The following is a 20,977-nucleotide window of genomic DNA, read 5'->3' as shown; positions in this document are numbered from 1 at the left end:
CCGAGTGTTCCTGCTGGCGTTTAGCCGGGGAGCGGTTTAAGGCCCAGGCGCTCGAAAGCTGGCGGTGGACTTGAACCGGCATGCGAGAGTGGAGGTCATGAAGTTGAGGGGCGGAGATAAAGGAGGTGGGAAATAGTGTGTACGTTAACGCAAATGCAGATGTGAATCGCTCGACCTGACACCAAAAGGCGCGACCCTTCCGCCCCAAAACCTGATGGTACGGTTTTGATATGCCACTGCCCCGTTGCAGCTCCACTTCATGTCGTATAAGTGTAAAATCTTCCATAAAATCTGGCATAGTGCAACTTTAAAAGAACCTTTGTTCATAAAGCTAACTCAGTTTGATACTACTTACTATGATGTATAATATGAATCTAAGTGAAGACTTATCTCAGGCTAAAAAGGTGAGTAAACTCATTTTCGGTGGCTCTAACCAAATGTATGAGAGCGCAGGATATTATGTTAGTGTGTGTGTGCGTGTCAGTGTGTATAAGCTTGGACCACAACCCTGTCTCCTGTCTTCAACTTTTTTCGCCTCTTCCGTTGAAGTTGCCGAGCCCTCTGATCGATGACTTTCTCGAGCTCTCTATTTTGACGGATTGACACTTTGCCACGCCAAATACCTCCGCTGTAAATGTTATGAAAACACAATAAAGGCAGGCTTGCTGACAGAGGCGCGCTTGCCATTGTTTGCCGGGGCATTTCGCCTCGGGGTTGACGAAGACAGAGGAGGTCGCGACGTCCCTACGTAGCGAAGTAGGAGAGCGAGGCTGTGATGGATTCCACTGGTCTCCATTCGTCTTCAGGGGAAGAGTGTCTGAGTGTGTGCATGTGCAACTCTTCATGCATATGTGTCTCTCTCTCCCTGTGTGTCTATGTGGGTCTGTGTGTGTGAACGCATATCTGTTTAACCTCTTTTTCACACACCTGTCTGTGTGCATGTGTATGTCTATCTGTCTATCTCCCTGCATGCGTGTGTGTGTGTGTGTGTGTGACTGCAGAGCGATTTATCTCTCTGCTTCCACATAAGTGTCTATCTGTGCATGTGTGTGTCTGTCTACCTAACAGTGGATGAGTAAGTGTGTGTGTGTGTTGTGTATGAGCACTTATATGTCTAGTATATTATTTGCATGTGTTGTGGGTTGGAGTTGATCTGACTTCTAAGTCTTATCCTGTCTCCTCACCCCCCTGCTGTTTGACATGAGAGAGAAAGAGGTATTGTGTGTGTGCCTGTGTGTGCGTGTGTGTGTGCGTGCGTGTGTGTTGGGTGTGGGGGAGATCCTCATACTGAGCTGTTGTTTCTGGCAGAGCCCAAATAAGCGTGACTGCAGTGCATTAAAGAGGAGCCTGTCCAACTCTCCCTCCATCCCTCCATCATGAAGACAGTGCTGTCTCACAGACACCTGGAGGCCCTGACGGACGGCCAGAGTTATGCATTTGAAAATAAAAACGTGTAAATTTATATTTTAACTGTCTGCGTTTGGCTAACAAGGCCGGCAGCCACCGCCAAGAGAGCGAGGAAAAGGGGGGGGGGGGGCGGGGGGTGGATCTAACTGAGGTATTTTGTGTACAGCATGATAATGGGATCACTAGGCCAGCTTTGTATAAACAGCGAAGCTACACACTGTTTGTGTAATGACATGAGCGAGAATGCGAGCCAAAATGTGTGTTTGTTTCATTTGCTTAATAGCCAAGACTGCTTAATGGTTTCCCAAGATAATCATGTGATCCTGTACAAAGAGAATACAAGGTTGTACTTACCTAACATTTACTTAATGAATAAAATATTTTTGGATGCCGATAAAACTCACCTTCACATGGGGTTTGGCCAGTAGTTTGAGCAGCTCTCTGATCTCTCCATTGGCCGATTTCCCTTGTAGCTCCTCAGACAACTAAACAGAGAGACAGAGAGAGTTCACAATGTGTGTCAAATTCATTCACAGTTAGATACTTCCAACGAGGCTACACACACGGTACACAAGGCACTGATAATAAAAAGCAGGGGAGAAGATGATCCCACTGTCTTTTATAGGCGATCTGTCCAAATGATGGCAACAGTAACAAGCCAAATAGATATCATCCACCTTCTCTCTTTATCCACTCTGCAAAAACTATCCATCTTACGTCATTTACCTAGTATCGAGTCTCAACATCTTATTTTTCTCAAAGTGGAAGAAATCTGCCAATGGAGTGAGATAATTTCACTTCTTTCCAAAGCAATTCAACCTGTAATTTTCCTGAATCAAGTGTCATTATCTTGATAGTAGTGAGGTGATCTACCTTATTCTGCTTTGTTTCAAGTATTGACATAATGACATTTGTTCCTGAAACAAGTGAAACTGCATTATCCAACACCACTGGGCGTTTTTTCACTTGTTTTTAAGAAAGAAAGGATTTTATTACAGAAAACAAAATGACTTGTGAAGATTAACATTTTTGCAAGTTACTGTACTCTAAGAGCAAGATCTAGTACTGTAACCAGTAAGGGAGTATGTGTGTAAGAGTAGAGTAACCGTCCAATAGATAATATGTAAAAAACACTACTTCACTGTCTACCCACTACAGACTACACTACCCAGGGTCAATGGCGGTGGGGGTGCTTTCAGAGGGCCCCAAGCAGGCCCTTCAAACAGGACAGGTGATAGGTGATACAGAAGAAACAGTCAGGTCCCCTTGGAAATAAATGGGAGTTGTGAGTGCATCCCTGAGCACTGGGATCTTGACTGTGGACTGCATTAATGATCGATTGCCTGGTGGCTCTGAGTGGGGTGACTCCGCTCCACAAGCCCAGGCCACGCTCCTCTCCCTGGGCTATGATTTACGGGTGATCCTCCTGGATGTGGTGGCAGTGTGGTGACAGAATTGGGATCAGGAGTTGGCACAGCGAGGGCCAGTGAAAAATCACAGGTGGGGGTGTGCATGTGTGTGGGTGGGTGGAGGTAGAGAGCTGATAGTGGTGGAGAAGGTCAAACACACACGTGCACACTCATGTTTCTTTTCTTTATGTGGGTGTATGTGCAGTATCTGTGTACATAAGGACATACATGACTGTATGTGTATGTGAATTTGACCCACGGGAGGGAAGGCAACCCTGGGTCGAACAGTTCAACCCTCGACCACACTTAAAGGAATACACCAAGTTTTTAGGAGATTGGCCCGTTGGTCAACTTCTCTGTTAACTGATGAGAGCATGCTCACACTTTAGCATATACTATGTTGAGTGATCCTCGGCGACCAGCATTATCTCAAGAGTGAGAAAATGAGAACTTGTAACAGTTCTAAAGCTAAATGCTAAGTAATCTTAAATGACATTAACCCGGCAGTTTTGTGTAGGAGATTGGTTAAATTGACACAAAATATGATATAAAAGTAAGTAAGAATATTTTCCCTGTTTCCACAGGACATGAACATGATTAGCAATGGGAGACGGTGTACAGCTAAAAATCTGAACAATGGGCCAATCTCCCAAAAACTTGGTGTACTCCTTTAAGTGTGACGCTCACACAGATGACAGCAGACATTGGCATTGGAAAAACCTACTGTTTGTTTGACTAATGACCCCTGCAGTGAGGGAAGAAGGCAAGAGAGGTGAGGGAGAGGTAAACTGGGGGCCTAGGGGTTACAACTGGGTTAGGGAAGGGGGGGATGTCACTTTACCCAGTGATAGGAGCATGTGCCTTGGCTGTGGGGGTCTTTCCATTACTCCTGACCCCCCCAGGGAGAGAGAGACCACACTAATGAATAGTCATAGTGGTCAAGGTTACTCCCGCTGAACCCCATTCAACCCCACAGTACTTTATCAACCAACCTGAAGAACTCTGCAGGGTCAGAAAGAAAGCAGAGAGCGAGAGAGAGAAAGGGAAAGAAGGACATGGAGAGGGGTGAGGAGAGATAATGCGGGAGACTGGGAGAGGGAGAGGGAGAGGGAGAGAGGAGGGAGGGGAGGAAGAGAGAGACAGAGAGACAGACGGTACATGCAGACGAAGCACAACCATCTTCCACTCAAAGATGAAGTGGAACTATGAACAAAAATATAATAACCGGTAGAATATGTGAGCCGGCTTTTTGCCTGAAGGTGACTGGTTCTCGCACTATAACTGTTGTGCTCATTTGCATTATTTTAAACTTTTTAAACATTTTAAACTTTTCTCGTCACATGGCGGGACTGCTATCCCATCATGCCATGCGTACGAGGTTACTTGCTTCTCATAGACAATGAATGGAAGCAACCTGCTGGCCTCGCCAAAATCGCATCTGGTGTGCAACTACCGAGAGACGGACAGAGAGTTAGAGGGAGAGCCAAAGACGTAAAGTGAGAGGAAGAGAGAAAAGTGAGTGAGAGGGAGTCCAGAGAGAGGGAGAGTGAAAGAGAGAGGGAGAACGAGTGGGGGGAGGAGAGATGGGAGAGAGACGGGAAGAAAGACAAGGACAGAGAAAAGAAAGAGAAAGCACAGGGGATCAAAAGAGAGAGACAAAGAAAACAGAGAATGTGAGAGATGAGGCGCGGAGGAGAGGGAGGTGGAGATGGAGGGGAGTTAGGGTCACGGTGTTTAGCGAGGGAACATCTCCTAATCTGATAGAGCATCCATCATCTCCTTGCCAAGCTGTTAACAGCCAGGGAGGGAGGGAGGGAGGGAGAGAAAGACGGAGAACCGTAAATTTCCAGTCTCTCATATTGTCCTATTAAGGCACCTTGTCCCATAACTCAGCGGGGAGGAAAGATGAGGCATGTTTGACAACATACTCCACTCTCTACCTTCATGCGTCCGTGTTAGAATCACATTTTCCATCCTTGGACCCTCACAGAGAGCGAGAGAGAGGGAGGGAGGGAGGGGGGAGAAAATGATGCTGGTCTGCTCGGAGGCTGTGTGTGTTTCATTTGTGAAACGTCACGGCAGGCACTCCTGTGTGTTTATTTAAGTTTGATCCCAGCCCATCAGTTTACAGCTCTCCCTCGACCCTGAACGGCCGAGGGCCCACTACGTTATTTCAGACTAGGGCTAGACTGATATATTGGTTTGCCGATATATCGAGCTGACGCTGGTGTCAGGTAACAGACAGTGGACATGGATAAGATGCGGTTTGATTGATTAAGTATCTATTGCATAATTGATCAATAATACATTGATTGCCACTGGAAAGCCCTTGAGCTGACTTTATTCTACTGCAACATTTTGATCAGATTCCATACAAGCATGCATGAAGATTTCAATGGGTTTCAATGGAGAGTTTTAAAGTCCCATGGTCTAAATGCTGTTTCAGAGGCTTTTCCACCCTGACATGAATACATTTCTGGGTAATCATTATGCGTTTTGGCTTGAAAATGATCAAATGTAAAGATACTGAATATCATCGCAAAATACGGTATTTTGGAAGTTGGAAGTTGCATTTCAGACGCAAATCAAAAACCTGTGTTCCTCCAATGCACACGTTCAGTTTAAATGGTAAGACCATTTTGCCTGATATTATATATCATAGTTTACCCTGTAAAAATGACATACAAGTACAGATGCGCACGTACATCTGAGCTTACTCAAACACACACACTTGAATGGTGTGTATATACAACGTACATCGTAAACTGTGTGTGAGGTCTATGGAAAGCATGATAAAAATACTACCTCTTAAACTGCAACATAAAAACATGGTGGATGAGAACATGAAATTGAAGATAGACACTGAGAGAAACAAGGGTCACAAAGGGAGTCTAAAGCATCAGTCAACGAGATATTATGTTTGTGTGCTTTGGTTGCAGGTGCGTTTATGTATCTTGGAAAGCGCGTCTCAATACAAAGCCTATTCTTTATTGTTTGAAATTCTTAGGTTCTTACATTCATGGCTATATCCAACAGTGACCATGTCAAATTATGATGGTCCCCGGTCTGATGACACTTGTTGAATCTCTCTCTCTTTCTCTCTCTCTCTCAGTGTTATAAGTCTGGGCTGTAGACCAGTGCTCTTTGACTCCACCTGCTGGTCTTCTCAGGTAACTTCAGGTCTTTGGGCCAGTATGAAAGTGTTGGGAAGGTGGCCAGAGGAGGAAAGGGGTGGTTTTTGGGGGAGAGGGGCAGGAGTCAGCCGCTAGGGTAAACGGTCTAAGTTCAACCGATGGACACTGATTTGGAACGAGGGACCGGAGCTCAGTACACTGTTGATGTGGCTTGTTTGGCTTTCTACAAGTTTTGACAGGATTGACAGAAACTGATTAGATCGACAGACTGTGACTTATGCCGAGCTGGTTCAAGTCTGAGGCCGATTTGCCCCTTTTGATTAATGTAATGCGGCACTTTACATTCCACAATGAGGCAAGAGTGTGTCTGCTTGTGTTTCAGGCTTAATGAGGGCCGGGGAGGAACTGCGTGTGCGTGTAGGAATGAATGTGTGTGTGCATCTGTGTGTGCGTGTGTGCAGTCACCCACCAGCGTGTCTTTATATGTATGTAATACGGTAACGTTTCCCAAAGCCACGTATCGATCGTGTTTCAGGCGGCGTTGGCGGTGCTCGAGCAGTGGCAGTCACCTGCTGTGTGTGCGCTAGACAGTGCAGCCGGGGGCAGACAGGGGTTGAAGTGTCATTTTATGTTAGGCAATAAATTAAGCCTCCATTACCCGAAACCCAAGCCCGAAATGAATTTCATCTAACTGTAGATCTCTCCCCTCGCACTTCAATACCCCGCCACCACTTCAATGGGTTTCATTTGGAGCGGCGACGTGGGTGAAAAACGATCCGTTTTAAAAATACACTGCAACGCTCCGGGTCGGTTTTTTTTGGGTAGCCGGGGAAGGGGGACTCGGGATCGCGGTGCACGGTGGGACGCTTTGATACACCATCTCTGGGCTTTATCCCGATACCTGATAATCCCAGGGAGACGCTTCGTGGAGCATTTACCAGGAAGCATAAATTTGAAAGTCTGTAATTTGACAAAAAGAATGAGAGAGAAAGTATGTGAAGGGGGGGTGGGGGGGTGGATGGAGGCTGATAGTTGGGGGTCTCTTGAACATTTAATGGCCTCTCGCCACGACTTGGGGAGGGAGGGGAAAGACTAAGGAAAGAGAAACAGAAGCGGTCCTTCCCGCTCTCCGTTGGCCGTTTCAGAGGAATGCGGTGGAAGTCTTGTTCTGGTATTGGGTGGTTTGTGCTGTTTCCTTGGGCCCGAGGTAAGAGTAGGGTTGGACACGGAGAGAAAAGGGCCGATAAAGTTTCTATTTGAAGTTGTCGTCCCTGCAGAGTTAGGCTGGGCGGTCCCAGTGTGGTTTAGGGGGTCTGGGGTGGTTTGGGTGACCCTGGGGTTCCTGTCATCTGTATTGGTGGGTCTGAACTGTCCACAATGGAACGTGCTGGCTCCCATACTGGATTTTGCTGCCAGTCAGGTCATGAAAAAGACCACAGGACTGACTTTGTTTCGTGACTCTCTCTCTCAGGACACTCTGGACTCTCTCTCTCTCTCTCTCTCTCGCTCTCTCTCTCTGTCTCTACCCTCCTTGCCTTGACTGTAAGAATTTCAGCCCCTCTTTCTCTCGTCTTTCCCTTGACTCAGTACTAATTAGGATGATGTATGGCTGCGGGCTCTTTAGAAGGGGTGGAATAGTCAAAGGCACTTTGATTACAATAAACAGAGCTGGGAATTTCAAACAAAACCACACACCAGTAAAAGGGCTTTTCCTCCCCTCCGCTCACCATGCCAGGCTGGTCCTTGGGTTTACACAGGTGTGTGTGTGTGTGTGTGTGTGTGTGTGCGTGCGTGTGTGTGTGTGTGAGCGCAAGCACGTGCATGCTTATGTGCACACGTGCGTTTCAATGAACAATGTCAACGAACGACACTGGAACAAATGTCGGGACGCTGACCAACATCAATGGATGTTTAGTTAATAAGCAGACTAAATGCTTTTCACAGCTTGAGGAGAGCAGCAGGGCCAATGGAAGGAAACGGCGGCCATGTTTGTACTCTGTTATTGTCGGTGTGGTGACAGAAGTGGCATTTCGGGGACATGCTAAAAAATGAGTAGGGGCTGCACGCCACGGGCGATGCTGCAGTGATGCCGCTTCTCCCTCTTTATATTTCTCTTGCTCTCTCTTTCTCTACGACTCTTCCGTTTATGTGGTGCAGTTCGGTCTCTCCTCGATCATCTGCAGTTTGTCTGCTGCAGTCGCCCGTCATGACGTGCCCATCCATCTTTGGCTTTCCTTTGAATCAGTGCCCTCTCTCTCTCTCTCTCTCTCTCTCTGGTTTCTGCTCTGAGAAAATGATCGGTCTGTCGCTGTGGAGCTGGATTTTCTATTTCGTAGCGTATGGCGAGACATGTGGGCAGAGAGGGGGCAGCAGGGTTAGGCGGTGGGTGTAGAGACAGTGTTACTGGAACAAACAAGTCATCTAAAGCCAGTGCAGACTGAACCAGAGGTAGGTCAGAGGTCACCCCAGAGGGAGAGAAGGAACAGGACAAATGTTGTTAAGGCTACCACAGGCTAGTGGGGTGAGGGGCGTTTGTGTGAGGCAGTAGAACGAGAAAAAGAAAGAGAGAAGACAGGGTGTGGTTGTGTCCTGTCGAAGTGTCCTTGAGCAACACACCAAACTACCTACCTGCTTACTCAATGCAAGTCTCTCTTTAATATCAGCTAAAATGCCTTAATTGTAAATTGACAGAGAGACACAGATGGAGAATCTGTGATTGACCATGATTGCTTGTTTTTCAAAGAGAGACAGAAAGAGAGGGCATAAGAGAGAGAACATGTGTGTGTCATATGTGTGTGTGTGTGTGTGTGTGTGTGTGTGTGTGCAACCACAAGCAAGCAGAAAGGGTTCTTCCTCCCCAAATGGACTTACGTCATGGGCCAGAGTCCCGGCGCTGTCCAGGACGGGGGCGGGGCTGCTCTCTTCGTAGTGCTGCAGCCGCTCATGGATCTGAAAGGAGAGACAGAGAGAGAGAGAGAGCAAGAGAGAGAGAGAGAGAGAGAAAGAAAGAGAAAGAGAGAGAGGGTCAACCTGGGGCTGGGCCAGGGCAAGGCCTCTCTGAGCAAACACACACGTGTAAGTAAGCACACACACATGTCCACATGCACAACTGCAAACACACATGTATGAAAACATGTACATCCCTCTCCATCCACACCATCTCATACACACATACACACTACTCACAGTACATCAAACAGATGAACAATCTTTCTCACACACACACACACAAATCTCTCACAAAAGACTCTCTGAAATGACTGAGCATAACAAAGTGCTTTTAAGCATTTCAGCTCACATTGCCACTGTACATTAAATCCAGTTTTCTACCATGCATTTGATATGCCCTGGTGGCCAGGTGGGAATTCCGAATCATTTCAACAGCTTGGTTAAATTGGCTAAATATTTCCTTATCAGCCTCAACACGGCAACTCCAGAATGCTGGAGACAAAGCTGTTTCTCTGGGGAGTTACTAAAATGGAAAGTAGGCCGGACTCGTGTATCACTCTTACTCATTTACACACACAAAAACACTTCAATCATCACTCAAGAACTGATATGTGGAGCAGACAGAGATGGAATAATTTACATATACACGCAGCCACACGCTTGCACCCACATACACACAGTCATACACACAGTTGCACACTCTCGCACGCACACACACACACACACACAAGCCACAAAAACCATCCCATTTGTGATTTAAGAGCAGCTGTGCAGGAATGCGTCGACAGCCTACAGACTGCTGTCAGGTCCCATCAGCTAACAGACAGGGACGACTATCCTCCTAACACCCACTCCTCTGTCTCTCCTTAGCCCAGCAGGGTGAAGGGGAGTTGGGCCACGGGCCTGACTGATAGCTGGGCCCTGGGCCTGGATCTCCAGATGGATGTCCTAGCAAGCATTCCAGCACAAGGCTGCAATAGAGGGCCCTCTGGCCAGGGAGACAGCGACAGAGAAGCCCCTGGACCAGCTGGGTGTCTGCAGGGCCAAGTCAACAGATGTGGGCGCACACACATGCAAACACACACACACACGCACGCACACACACACACAGATGGAGCGGTGACAAATTGCGACACGCGAGAATCACTCACCAAGACAGAAAGCGAGAAGAAAAGCAGTTTGTTTGCTGTCACATTGTTAACAGCTACAGATGCTTTGTGCAATTAAAACATCTGTTTCAAGATTGTTCACCATCATTTTTCCTCCCCTCAAACCATGTTTATTACCTAGACAACATCCTAGCAGCGCTGTGGATACAGTGGAATGCTGCTTAGAATAAAGTGAATGATGTGAAATGACAGTCACAGGACGGGATCTGTCCCTGCTAATGACATTCCCATTGGAAATGTTTTTTCAATATTTTCTGCCCCTGGGTGGAAATATCGGGGATGTTTTGATTAGGAAAAAGACATGTAACATGTGTAGATGAGTTCATTTGAATCTTTCTGGTCATCATCTGTCTTTCATAACCACAAGAGAAAACTAAGTGCTGAAACCCAAAGGATGATGTCATTTACAATGTGATACAAATATCACCATCCAAGGAATTTTATGACTTTCTGGTGAGAAAAATGCAGCAGAACTATGCATTAAATGTCTTTACATATTTACGCCCCTCTCCGCCGATAATAACTCCTGTTCAACTGTTGGCCTTAAACTGGTGCAACCGTGTCAGCTCGACTTATCCACACAGTCTCCCATGATAAATCATGGCCTGTTAGGGCTATGTGTTAGCCAAGAGAGCAGCCATGTTTCAGGGTCAGCTTAGAGGTTCAAATCCCTGTGTAAAGCCCACATTACTCGGCTATAAAACACAGCGCATTAGGCGTGCCTCGGAGGTAATCTGCTGAAGGCCTCGGGGAGGCAGATGGTTGCTCGGCTCAGCTGTAGAACGCAGAAATCTGGGACCTAGGGACCCCGGGACTAGAGGACTGAGCTGTGAGGTTAGATAGATGGTGACAGGAAGAGCTCTGAGAAAGCAATGGGCCCGCAATGGCCTGGAGAGGCATGGGAATCTACGTGAGAGTAGAGATAAGGCTAGTCAATGTTAGGGGAGGAGAGAAAATGCAAAATGTGCTAACAACTTATCACAGCATGTTCTTTGGAGCTGTGCCTTAAGTGCAACTAACATAAGCCTGAGTAGACTCTATCCAACTTTTATGCAGAGTTGAGTTAAACCGCTGTCAGTGTGTTCCTTGTTTTATGGCATCAAATTTAAGACTGCCACTCTGGGGCAATTCCTGGAAACTTTTATCCTGATCTGTTGAATTTCATGTAGCCACGTCATATTTGAATAGTTGCTCTCTACTGTTCATAAGCGGCCAAAAACTCCACCCTCTGCTCTGACTCCTCTCTCTGTTCCTCTACCAAGCCGTAAAAGGACAGGGAAGCAGCTCCAGTTACTTCATCTGTCCTGAGCATCTCTGTAAGAAAACAGATGAAATGGAGAAGAGAGGTTGCCAGTGTCTACGGCTCCCTAACATACCACAGTCCCAGTGACATCTGCTTAGGTAGTTGCTGCTCCACCACCTCGGCTTACTTAGTTACTGTGGAATTTTTGCTCTGCTCAGTGAGCGAATGCGAGATTGAAATGCTTTTATTTACAGCTCAGGACGCTGTCCAAGCGCCTGTCCGTGACGCAGTAACGTATTTTAAAGTCATTACCCCGCTTTTTACATAGCGCGTTCTCTGTCCCCCCGGTGAGCCAGCGCTGCTCCTGGCAAGCGGCAGAAGTGGCCTGGTGGAATAAAAAAAAAAAACGTTGGTAGGACACAGTGAAAGACAGTGTGCTACAGCCAAGGAAGGCTTAGCTCGAACCAGAGCGCAACTCCAGGACACACAGCCGAATCAAAGACTGGGATTCTGAGGCTGCTCGGATGAGAAACGCAGTGTTGCTTCTATGTAAAATAAGGTCGAGGAGTCAGCCTCAGAACACTCAAAACTCAGAGAGGAAAGCTCCCTGAAGTGCAGGCTTAGAAAAGATGAATGAATGTGTACCTTCACTGAATGCTTCAAAAAAACATGCTACAATGGAGCAGTGTGTGTCCCGTCCCCACGGAGGCCTCAGACCAAGTTGTGTTTGCTTCCAGAAATACCCCACGGGCTTAAAATACACACGGCAACACACACTGGGAGAAAAAAAATCTGTAGAAAAACACTAACACGGATAAGAATCGTCAATATGAATCGGAGGTGATGTTAATGTTTGAAATGGGAGAACATTTGCAGAGAGGATGGACTGGAGCAAAAACACAACATCAATCTTCATCATCATCATCAGACACTCGCGCTCTCCACTGCTAAGGATCACCATTATGGTTGCGGGGTCAAAGGTCACATATTAGACTCTTCGGTTGCCATGACACCTAATAGACCTTTTAAGAAACCACTGGTAACCAAATTCACTTATGAGTAAATTCCATGGCATGATCATAGCACATGCAACAGCAATGACAGTCTCAGGACCGGGTCGGCACTGTGGAGGCATAGACCAGGAAAAAAGCATGCCTTACAAACAGTAATCCAGACACACTACAGCAACCAAAGTCTGGCACAGAGAGAAGGAGAGAGCGTGCGAGAGAGTGAAAGCTTGAAAGATGGAGAGGTGCGCTGATGGAGGGAGAAGGAGAGGTCTGGAGATCATGGGGCTGGATAGTGTTTCTGTTTCTGAGGCCTGCAAGGCGGCTCAAGGCCTCTGGTTAACGTCCGCTGCCCAGAAAACCTCATGTCGGACAGGTTAGGGTTGACGATCTTTCTCCCGCTCCTGTTTCCACATCCACCCACCGGCGCAGATCCAGTATCAGGCCTCCGTTAATCCACCCGGGTCCGATCTTTTGGTCCGATCCAGAACACCTTGTCAAGGCGCCGCGGCCCGGTAGACTAGACCGAGTTGGGGGGATGGGGAGGAGGGTGGGGGTTGCAGACAGGCGTGCAGGGTTGCAACTGAAATAACTGTCAGTTGGCGTGTTTACTCAAGGTGCAGCAGGAGAAAGGTTGAGATCGGCTCTTCTCTCCTTTCACAAAGCAGGTCGGTTTACAGAGCAGAACTTCGGCTTTGGCCCTGGCACAGTGGCATCGGGTCCTGGACAGTGTGGTGCGGTTTTAGCCCCAGCCTAGAGACGACAGCACCATCCTCCATCAGTCTGCCAAGGGAACAACTGGCCGACCCTGCTGGCTTAAGTTACGCTGACCAGAATTAGACTCAACCAGGTATCGTCGAGGAGCAGAGAGCAAGAATGATGGGATACACAATGCCTCTAGTGGTTACGAAGTGAACTTAGGCTACACTAGGGAAGACAATTTTTCAACTTTTTCTCAGGGAAATACATAAATAAATAAATAAATGGGACTTGTCAAGATTTGAGCCAATTTTTCGATACCAATTTCGATACCAATTTCTCCAGAGTAAGACTAGGCTTTTGGTTCTGGTTCCGGTGGCATCCAATGACCGTTGCTACACCTCACCTCCCTTTGACTAAAACAAAGTTATTAATGCCCAGATCCAGAGTCATATTCTGAGCTATTTCAATGTCTCCATGTCCTGGCTTGGGGGTCCTGACCCACAACAGTGCATTAATTAGTAACTAAAGCCCAAACCCAAATCTGTGTAAAACCTGAAAAAGCGTGCTACTGAAATTGCCATCTGCTATTGGCTGATCTTTGGTGCCAGGTGACATCACCTTCTATAGTATGCAACAGTGCCAATAGACGTCAAGTTTTACACAGATTTGGGTTTGGGCTTTAGGTACTCTTTAAAGGACCTTGTAGGCAGAAGTTAGAGCTTGAGATTCATACAATGCACCATCAACTGATCAAAGGAACAATCCCAAATAAGTTGTTTCATGTATTCTTACGCCTGTAGACCAGAGGATTCCCACATATGCACACACACACACACACACACACACACACAGAGACACACACAGGGAGCACCTTGCCTTGACCATGACCCTATACTGGGGGGTCATGCGCCCAAGCTCGGATTTTTTGTGGGACACACTCGTCTCTCGTTTGTCGTGGAAAAGGCCTGGAGAATGTGACAGCTAATTAAGAACTGGCAGCAGATGCAGTGGATGAGAGACTAAAAGAAAGAGAGGGAGAGAGAGACAAAGAAAGAAAGGAGGGCAACAGGCCAAGCATCCATGACAGCCAAATCATTAATACAGGGGATAGATTTCCTCTCGGAGCTCTTGAAAAGGGAGCAGAGGAGCCCCTGACGCACCCCTATGTAGACCCCGTTTATTCTGTACGGCGGGGACAGTGCTGGACTATGGGACACAGACACACACACACTCTTGACACACAGACAGTCAGCAAATACTGCCATTGCAGGTTTTCTGCTTGTGTTTCAGTACTATAATATCCCCTTTCATTATGCACACAGAATAAAAATATCAGCGGCAAAATACGAGGCAAGTGGCATATATTAATCAAGCAACTCATTCAAGTGATTTATAGATGCTATTTGGTTAGAAAACAATATTATGAATGGTTGGGGGCATAATGCCAGGACAAATGCACATGAGTCACTGAGTCAGATTGATTTGACTACTTTCAAGGTCAATTCAACATATAAATTTGCACGGACTATCTTTAAAAACTCCAGGTGAGCAGTGGGCCAGCCCCATGATGTCTTCAGGCAGTTTTGGTCCACAAGGGAGCCATAAATACAATATATGGCACCATGAACCTTATTTTCCATATTTTCTGCACTGCTCTTATTCTCCATGTCCTATTAAGATTGGCTTCATATCGTATAGACCTTCTGGTTTCACTTTGGGTCCTTTTTTTTCCTAAGGAATACAAAAATGGAAATCGGGGTCGACCAAAGTGACCTGGAATAATGGTTGTGGGATCACTCAAGAGAGTTCCCTTGATTACCAATACAGACATTTCACTGATAGAATGGGGATTGGTGGATCTGTAGACCTCTCCTCATTTTCCCGCTCCCTCCTGTGCCCTAGACACGGTTCAAGTCAATGAGTTTTAAGGCTATTCAGTAGTCAACGGGCCATACTGTTGCCTGTCTGCTCCAGGAGGGAGTCTCCCTCCTCCTCTCCCCCTGTCCCTATCACAACCCTGCCTTTGGCCTCATCCATCGTCTGTTCGTCTGGCTCTTCTGGCTCAGTTCAGAGGCGCTTGTTTGTGGACATTGAGCATGATCTTCCGACTTCATGCTGCACTCGTCCATTAAACACTTATGAAAATATTTGGAAGGTAGCCTAAGCGCCGAGTATAACGTTGCGAGGAGGGAGATTGATTTTGGATGCAACGGAGGTTTTCAAACCGTAAATAACCACCCGGCTTGTGTCAGAAAGTACATTTTCTAGGAACAAATGGCAAGTTGAATCACTATAGCCAAAGGCTGCGCTATCCATAATGTTCTTTAATTTTGTATCACAACAGTACCAAAGCCCCAAACTTTTTTGAGAATACAAGGCTCTAAATGGGTACATTGAGTAGACTAACTGAGCCAGTCAGTAGGGTGGATGGCTATGAAGGTCACATCTCCCTAAGGATGGAGGTTCCCTTCTGCAAAGCAGCCTGCAGGTGTTTGCTCAGCTCCCCACGAGGGCTCCTGTTCCCCCGAAATAATAAATACAGACCTCAGAGGCGACCGGTGCACAGGACGTGCTAACCACAGACAGTACGAGTGAATCTCTAAGGTGGTGTAGGCTTACAGGCCGAGCCCTGCACCACAGACGATTAGCCAGTTTTTATTGCTGCATGCAGGGTGTGGAGCTTAAAGGGCTCAGAGAGAGGAATTGCTGCAGGGCAAGAGGTTTGTAACAATTTCCTTATTGGGGATCTCCCTTGGTACCGGAGACCGGGGGCAAAGTAAGGAGATGTTCTGAGGTGTGGAGAGGTTAAGATAAGCCCACAAAGCCAAGACTCACAAAGAGTGAGTCTATGGTTGTTGATCATGGGTACAGTTGATGAACATAATAGGCTGAGTCACAAAACTTGGAGGGCTACCTACAACTCAGTCCAGTAATTCATGGGATTCTGAGTCTGGTATTCAAGGAATACTGTCCAGTTTGTCTCAAAATGAGCCCATTCATCAAAAACAGTGGAAACTTTCCATTTGGGTACAAGCGTCAGCTAAGGCACCTTTACATGTCATTAAAGGCCTGTAGCATTGAAGAACAAACCGCCAAGCCCACATAAATAGTGCTGGGTAACAAGGAGGCAACGCCAAGCCTATTAGCATCTAACTAGAGCAGAATTAAAGGGAAAACTGACTGACCACAAAACGAGAGAGCTCAGGGCCTGGCTGAAGGCCTGCTGACAGAAACTTGGTCTTAGAGGAGTGCCACACCTGAGGCAGGTGGAAATTGAACGTTGTATTATATTTCCTGTGGCTTTTTGCGGAGCGGGAACTTGGCAGCAGAACAGTGAGTGTGGTGGAATTTATAGAAAGCACACTTGAGTAACTCCCTTTAATTGAAAGGAGGGGAACTGTCTGTCTCGGTTTAGCTGCGATAGCTATACGCGCCGCCGCTCGCATTTCATGTCAGCCCCGATGCCGCGCCGATGACAAGTCTGCAAAGCGAGGCGATCTTGCGAGCCCGGGGCCCCGCTGAAAGACGATATTAGAAAATATTTGTTTCATCTCCGTGACATAATCGGATTAGGAGGGACGCGAGAGGCTGTCCCGACCATCTAATGAGGGTAGGTGAGGAGAGACAGAGAGGAGAAAAGTCTGGTTTAAGTCTTCAGTGGGCCTGATTTCTCTCTTTCTCTTTCTTCACCCTCTTTCTGTCTCTGACACCTCCTCCTCTGGTCCTTTTCTCTCCCTCCAGACAGACTGACCAGCAACTGATGCTCCATAATTACCCAGGTGAGGCCTGAGCGTTTCCATATGAGCGACCTGGGCTGCCGAGCATGTCAGATTAACATGATGTGTGTGTTTTCTCTCTGCTGTTTAGCCTTTCCCAAAGTATCCACTTCACAGCCTTGTGGAATAAAAGGTGGAATCTGCGGAGGTTTGGTGGTGGGGCTTTGGAGGAAGGGGACAATTAAGGTTTTATTAATGGTGTGCCACTGACGTTAGCCATGTTCACCTGAACGCTCCCGTCTGACTGCTGGGCTCTGCTGTAAGTCGAGATGGTTGTTCTGTACTTCTGTGTGTCTCCGAGTCGGCCTGTCTCTCCATTTGGCTCACCAGCTGACAGGCTGGCTCACGTCTCGGTACCAAGCAGAAAGCAGAGGAAACATACAGTTCTGCGTGTCTGGAGTGGGACGGTCTCCACTTACGGCTCCGCGCTAACGATAAGAGACGCTAAAAGCGGCTCGGTTTCTCTCGATTGAAGAAAGAGGGAGAATGAGAAAATAGGTAGAATTAACAGCCTCGTCTTGGCGGAGAAAGAAAGTGGTGCTTTGATGTCACACTGACGTATTTGATCGTTTCATGCCTGCGAGGACCTGGTTTTCCCACAATTTTATTGGGGGTATATATTCCGCTACAGTAGCGACAGTGAGTTGGGTCACATTAGCTTAGAGGCCTTGGCTGATATTTATTGAATTGCAGTTGACGTGGGCCCCAGTCTGAGAGCCACCCAGTATCTGACTGGCACATTATCAAAGTGGAATTCACATCTTGCACTGATGACAGTTCATTTCGGGAGTTGAATTCAACTATCTTTGCATGCATACACGCAAACACACAGACACACACACACACATCTGAAATGTCAGCCTTCGACAATCACTGAGCTCATTAATCGGTTGGCTCCCCTTTGCAGACGGTCTGAAAAAAGGACAGAGTATAGAGAAGGGGAAAATTACATCCAAGCTCTCCTGGCCCTCTTCCCACATGTACAGCTGGTATCACAGAGGCATTCGATTCCAGGACATGTCTTTGCAAATTTTCTGCCCATTCAAAGTTCCAAGAATCGACTTGCCATCTCTATCACAAACTTTCCAGCCAGTTGCTCCGATACATCTCAATTAATTGGGTATTGGGTAGTAATGATATAACTTGTTGCAGAGGCATGATATCAACTTCAACTGTCGTCAAGATGAAAATTGAAGGAAAATCTCTTCCAGCCATTGGAACAAAGCTTTTTTGGGCAAGCACGCTCCAGATAAAGAGCCTGTGAGGGCATGGCGCTGAAACTGTCTTCCCTCTTTTAAAGGTTTGATGCCAAACACACTCAACTCTGAACAGTACTGAAACAACCTATCCTCTTCTAAGTTCTCTCTTAAAAAAACATTACTAATCATGCTAAATACTGAACAACACTGACATTGTCTATCCCCTTTGAGCTCCTCTGGAAAGATCACTGTGGATTAGCTATAATCAGGGGTGGTTAGAAGGCCAGGTGAAGTCTGGGAGCTCCACCCATATGCCTGGCTAAATATCACAGAAACATAATGCCACCTTCATTAGCATCATTCTATCTGCCCCACACTCTGCCGTGTTTTCTTTGGGGCCGACGAGAACGAGAGCCTGAACATGCGCAGGCCCTGCCCATCATTATCTGTGTTATAGACGCCTTATTCTTTGGCCATCCATAACAATCCAGGCATCAAATGAAACCCTTCTGGTTTCCACAAGTCCCGACCTCCAGTTTTTACTTCAGCGTCTGAGGTATGCCATAATTCAGCCGCTTTTACACGCTCACGTTGGCGCATTACAACCCTGGACCCTGAAAAAACACGCTTACACAGAAAAGATTTCTTTAGAGGGAGGGGGAAGAAAATTATGTCGATTTTTCTCTCTCAATCGTCTCTGTGACATAATGATTCTGGCTGGAGAGGGAGAGACCACCAACGGGGGAAATATATCATGCCAGCACATGAAAACAGGCTTAGGCATTCTTTCAAAATGTGGAGACAGACCAGATATAAAGGATACAATCAAATATTGCTTTAACCATTAGACAAGTTTACTTAGTAAATTGACTTAAAAAGCATTCTCATTTGATAAACTGGAGATAGAGTTGAAGCAGTTGGCACATACTGTATATTCATCATTCTGGTTGAATAACGGATGACAAACAAGGCGATAAAAACGTCTTGTGACAAAAAACGCCTCTTGTTCATTGAGAAGGAGATGGGCTGCAGACTGCAGACAGGATCCCAAGTGAAGATGAGGTTAGGGCAGAGGGCAGACAGACAGCATGTGGTTCATTCATTAGCTCCGTCTGTCTGCTAGAGTATAAAGATATCAAGTGTGCTCATCTTCTCCCCAAACCGCTGTTTAACAGGCAGGAACGAGGCCACAGACCCGGCCTGCATGTAGAACTCACATTCGCACTGGCAGAGAGCGAGACAGAAGATATGGGTGGGTAGACAGTCTTGGAATGACAATAAACTCAGTAATGTATGAATGAGATGGGGAGGAAGGGAGGAAAAGGAGGTGGAATGAGGAGAGTAAAGCGATGTTGGGCAAAAGTGCAAGTGTGTATTTGTATGTGAACCAGAGAAAGGGAGGGAGAGAAAGCAAGAAGTACAGATTCTGTCCAGTTCCACAGTGCTTATAGAGAAATGGAGGGGAAGGACGCACAGCGGGAAAGAAGGGGAAAGAAGGGGAAAGGGGAAGGTAGACAACATTTAAGGAGGCTCCCCATTAATACCAATGTTCCGTCTGAGGCAGTCATAACTTTTCCTGTATTCTGACAATAAATATGACATATTTGTCTTGTCCTATGCCATATACTGTATTTTGTTGCTACTTTTGAGAAACCACTGCATGACTACAAAAATCCACTTGTGTTAACACACTAAAATGACTCTTCCCTTTGCTTCCAGGTTGTAAAAGCAAGATGAAGTTTGATAGCACCTAGAGAACTGAAGTGCCTCAACCCTGACTGACTGATCTGAATTTGCTTCTTGACAACCACAGTAACTTGGCAATAGCACCGTGGGAATAAAAAACAGACAAATGCCTTTAAAAACAAATCATCACACACTCCATAACACTTCAAAGGGTAACTCTAAAAGGAAGAGATGGCTTTTTTGTTTTTTTTACCTTGACCAGCGAGTGGAGGCTCCTCTCGCCGAACATGTCCTGGAGGAAGGTTCTGTCCTCGGGGTGGCTGACATGCGGCTGGAGCTGCGAGGGCAGAGCTGCCAGCAGCTCGTACAGACCTGGAGAGGAGGAAGAGGAAACAGAGGGTCGGCATGGCGATGGGAGCACACGCACACACACACACAAATGCATACATGGACATAAATGCACACGTATATTTACACTGTAAATGCAGTGCATATATGTATAAATACAGACGTGTGTGTGCATGCATACATACTGTGCACACCCAAACACACACAGACAGAGACATAACACAAGACATGCATGTGCAAACACAAATACACATAGACAAATGTATATACTGCAGGCTCATATAGGCTTAGACATACACACAAACTCCCATTTTTACCTATGGATGCTCTCTTTCTCTGTCTCTCTCACACCCACCCATCCACACACACACACAAGTACATAAACACACACCTCAAAGTGCCACAGGCTACAGTAAAACCAGGTTATATGCCTGTTGCTGTTCTCTGGAGCCAACAGGAAAGCCGGGAGGCAATAAGCCATTTCCCCTCACAGCCTCTAGTTCCTGCTATTGTCCCGGCCTTTCCTGTTGTTCGAGGAACGTTGCTGTCCGAAATCAGGAACAAATCCAAAAACTCAATGTCAGGCTACGCCAAAAAAAAATTCCAGCTTTAGATCAATCCAAAAGCCCAGTTCGAAGCTACTTTTCTTGCAATTTTCTTTTTTTTGCTACACAGATGGCACACACGCCTTGGAAGGCTTTCCATCCACACATCGCCCCTGCCTGTAAACAAGCAATTTCGGAGTAAAGGGCACGTGTGTTTGCTAAACAGAAGTTTTGGAAGAGGTAGTCAGGATAAATTGTCTGTGTGGCTGCTGTGTTGGGCATGTCAGTGTTTTTCCTACTGAAAAATCAAACTAAATGGAATTGAGCTGTTCTGAAATGACCCAGTGTACTGAAATGAACTGAAATTGAGTTAAGTGAAGTGAACGGACCTGGCTATATACCA

At 46.6% G+C, this 20,977-nt stretch overlaps 1 protein-coding gene across 3 annotated transcripts in view; it reads right to left on the bottom strand.

Annotated features, from left to right (window-relative positions):
* mpp7a (MAGUK p55 scaffold protein 7a) overlaps nt 1–20,977 on the bottom strand; it is a 131,852-nt gene that overhangs the window by 61,176 nt on the left and 49,699 nt on the right. For all 3 annotated transcript variants that reach the window (XM_071896907.2, XM_078291386.1, XM_078291387.1), the window contains 3 exons: nt 19,935–20,053; nt 8,822–8,899; nt 1,812–1,892 (listed from right to left, as the gene is read on the bottom strand). In XM_071896907.2, coding sequence (XP_071753008.2) covers nt 1,812–1,892; nt 8,822–8,899; nt 19,935–20,053 — 278 coding nt within the window. The remainder of the gene's footprint in view (nt 1–1,811; nt 1,893–8,821; nt 8,900–19,934; nt 20,054–20,977) is intronic.

The sequence above is a fragment of the Centroberyx gerrardi genome, chromosome 22, assembly GCF_048128805.1.
Source record: "Centroberyx gerrardi isolate f3 chromosome 22, fCenGer3.hap1.cur.20231027, whole genome shotgun sequence".
Classification (NCBI taxonomy): domain Eukaryota; kingdom Metazoa; phylum Chordata; class Actinopteri; order Beryciformes; family Berycidae; genus Centroberyx; species Centroberyx gerrardi.
Note: the sequence above shows the minus strand (reverse complement) of the source record. Positions and strands in the feature narration are given on the sequence as shown.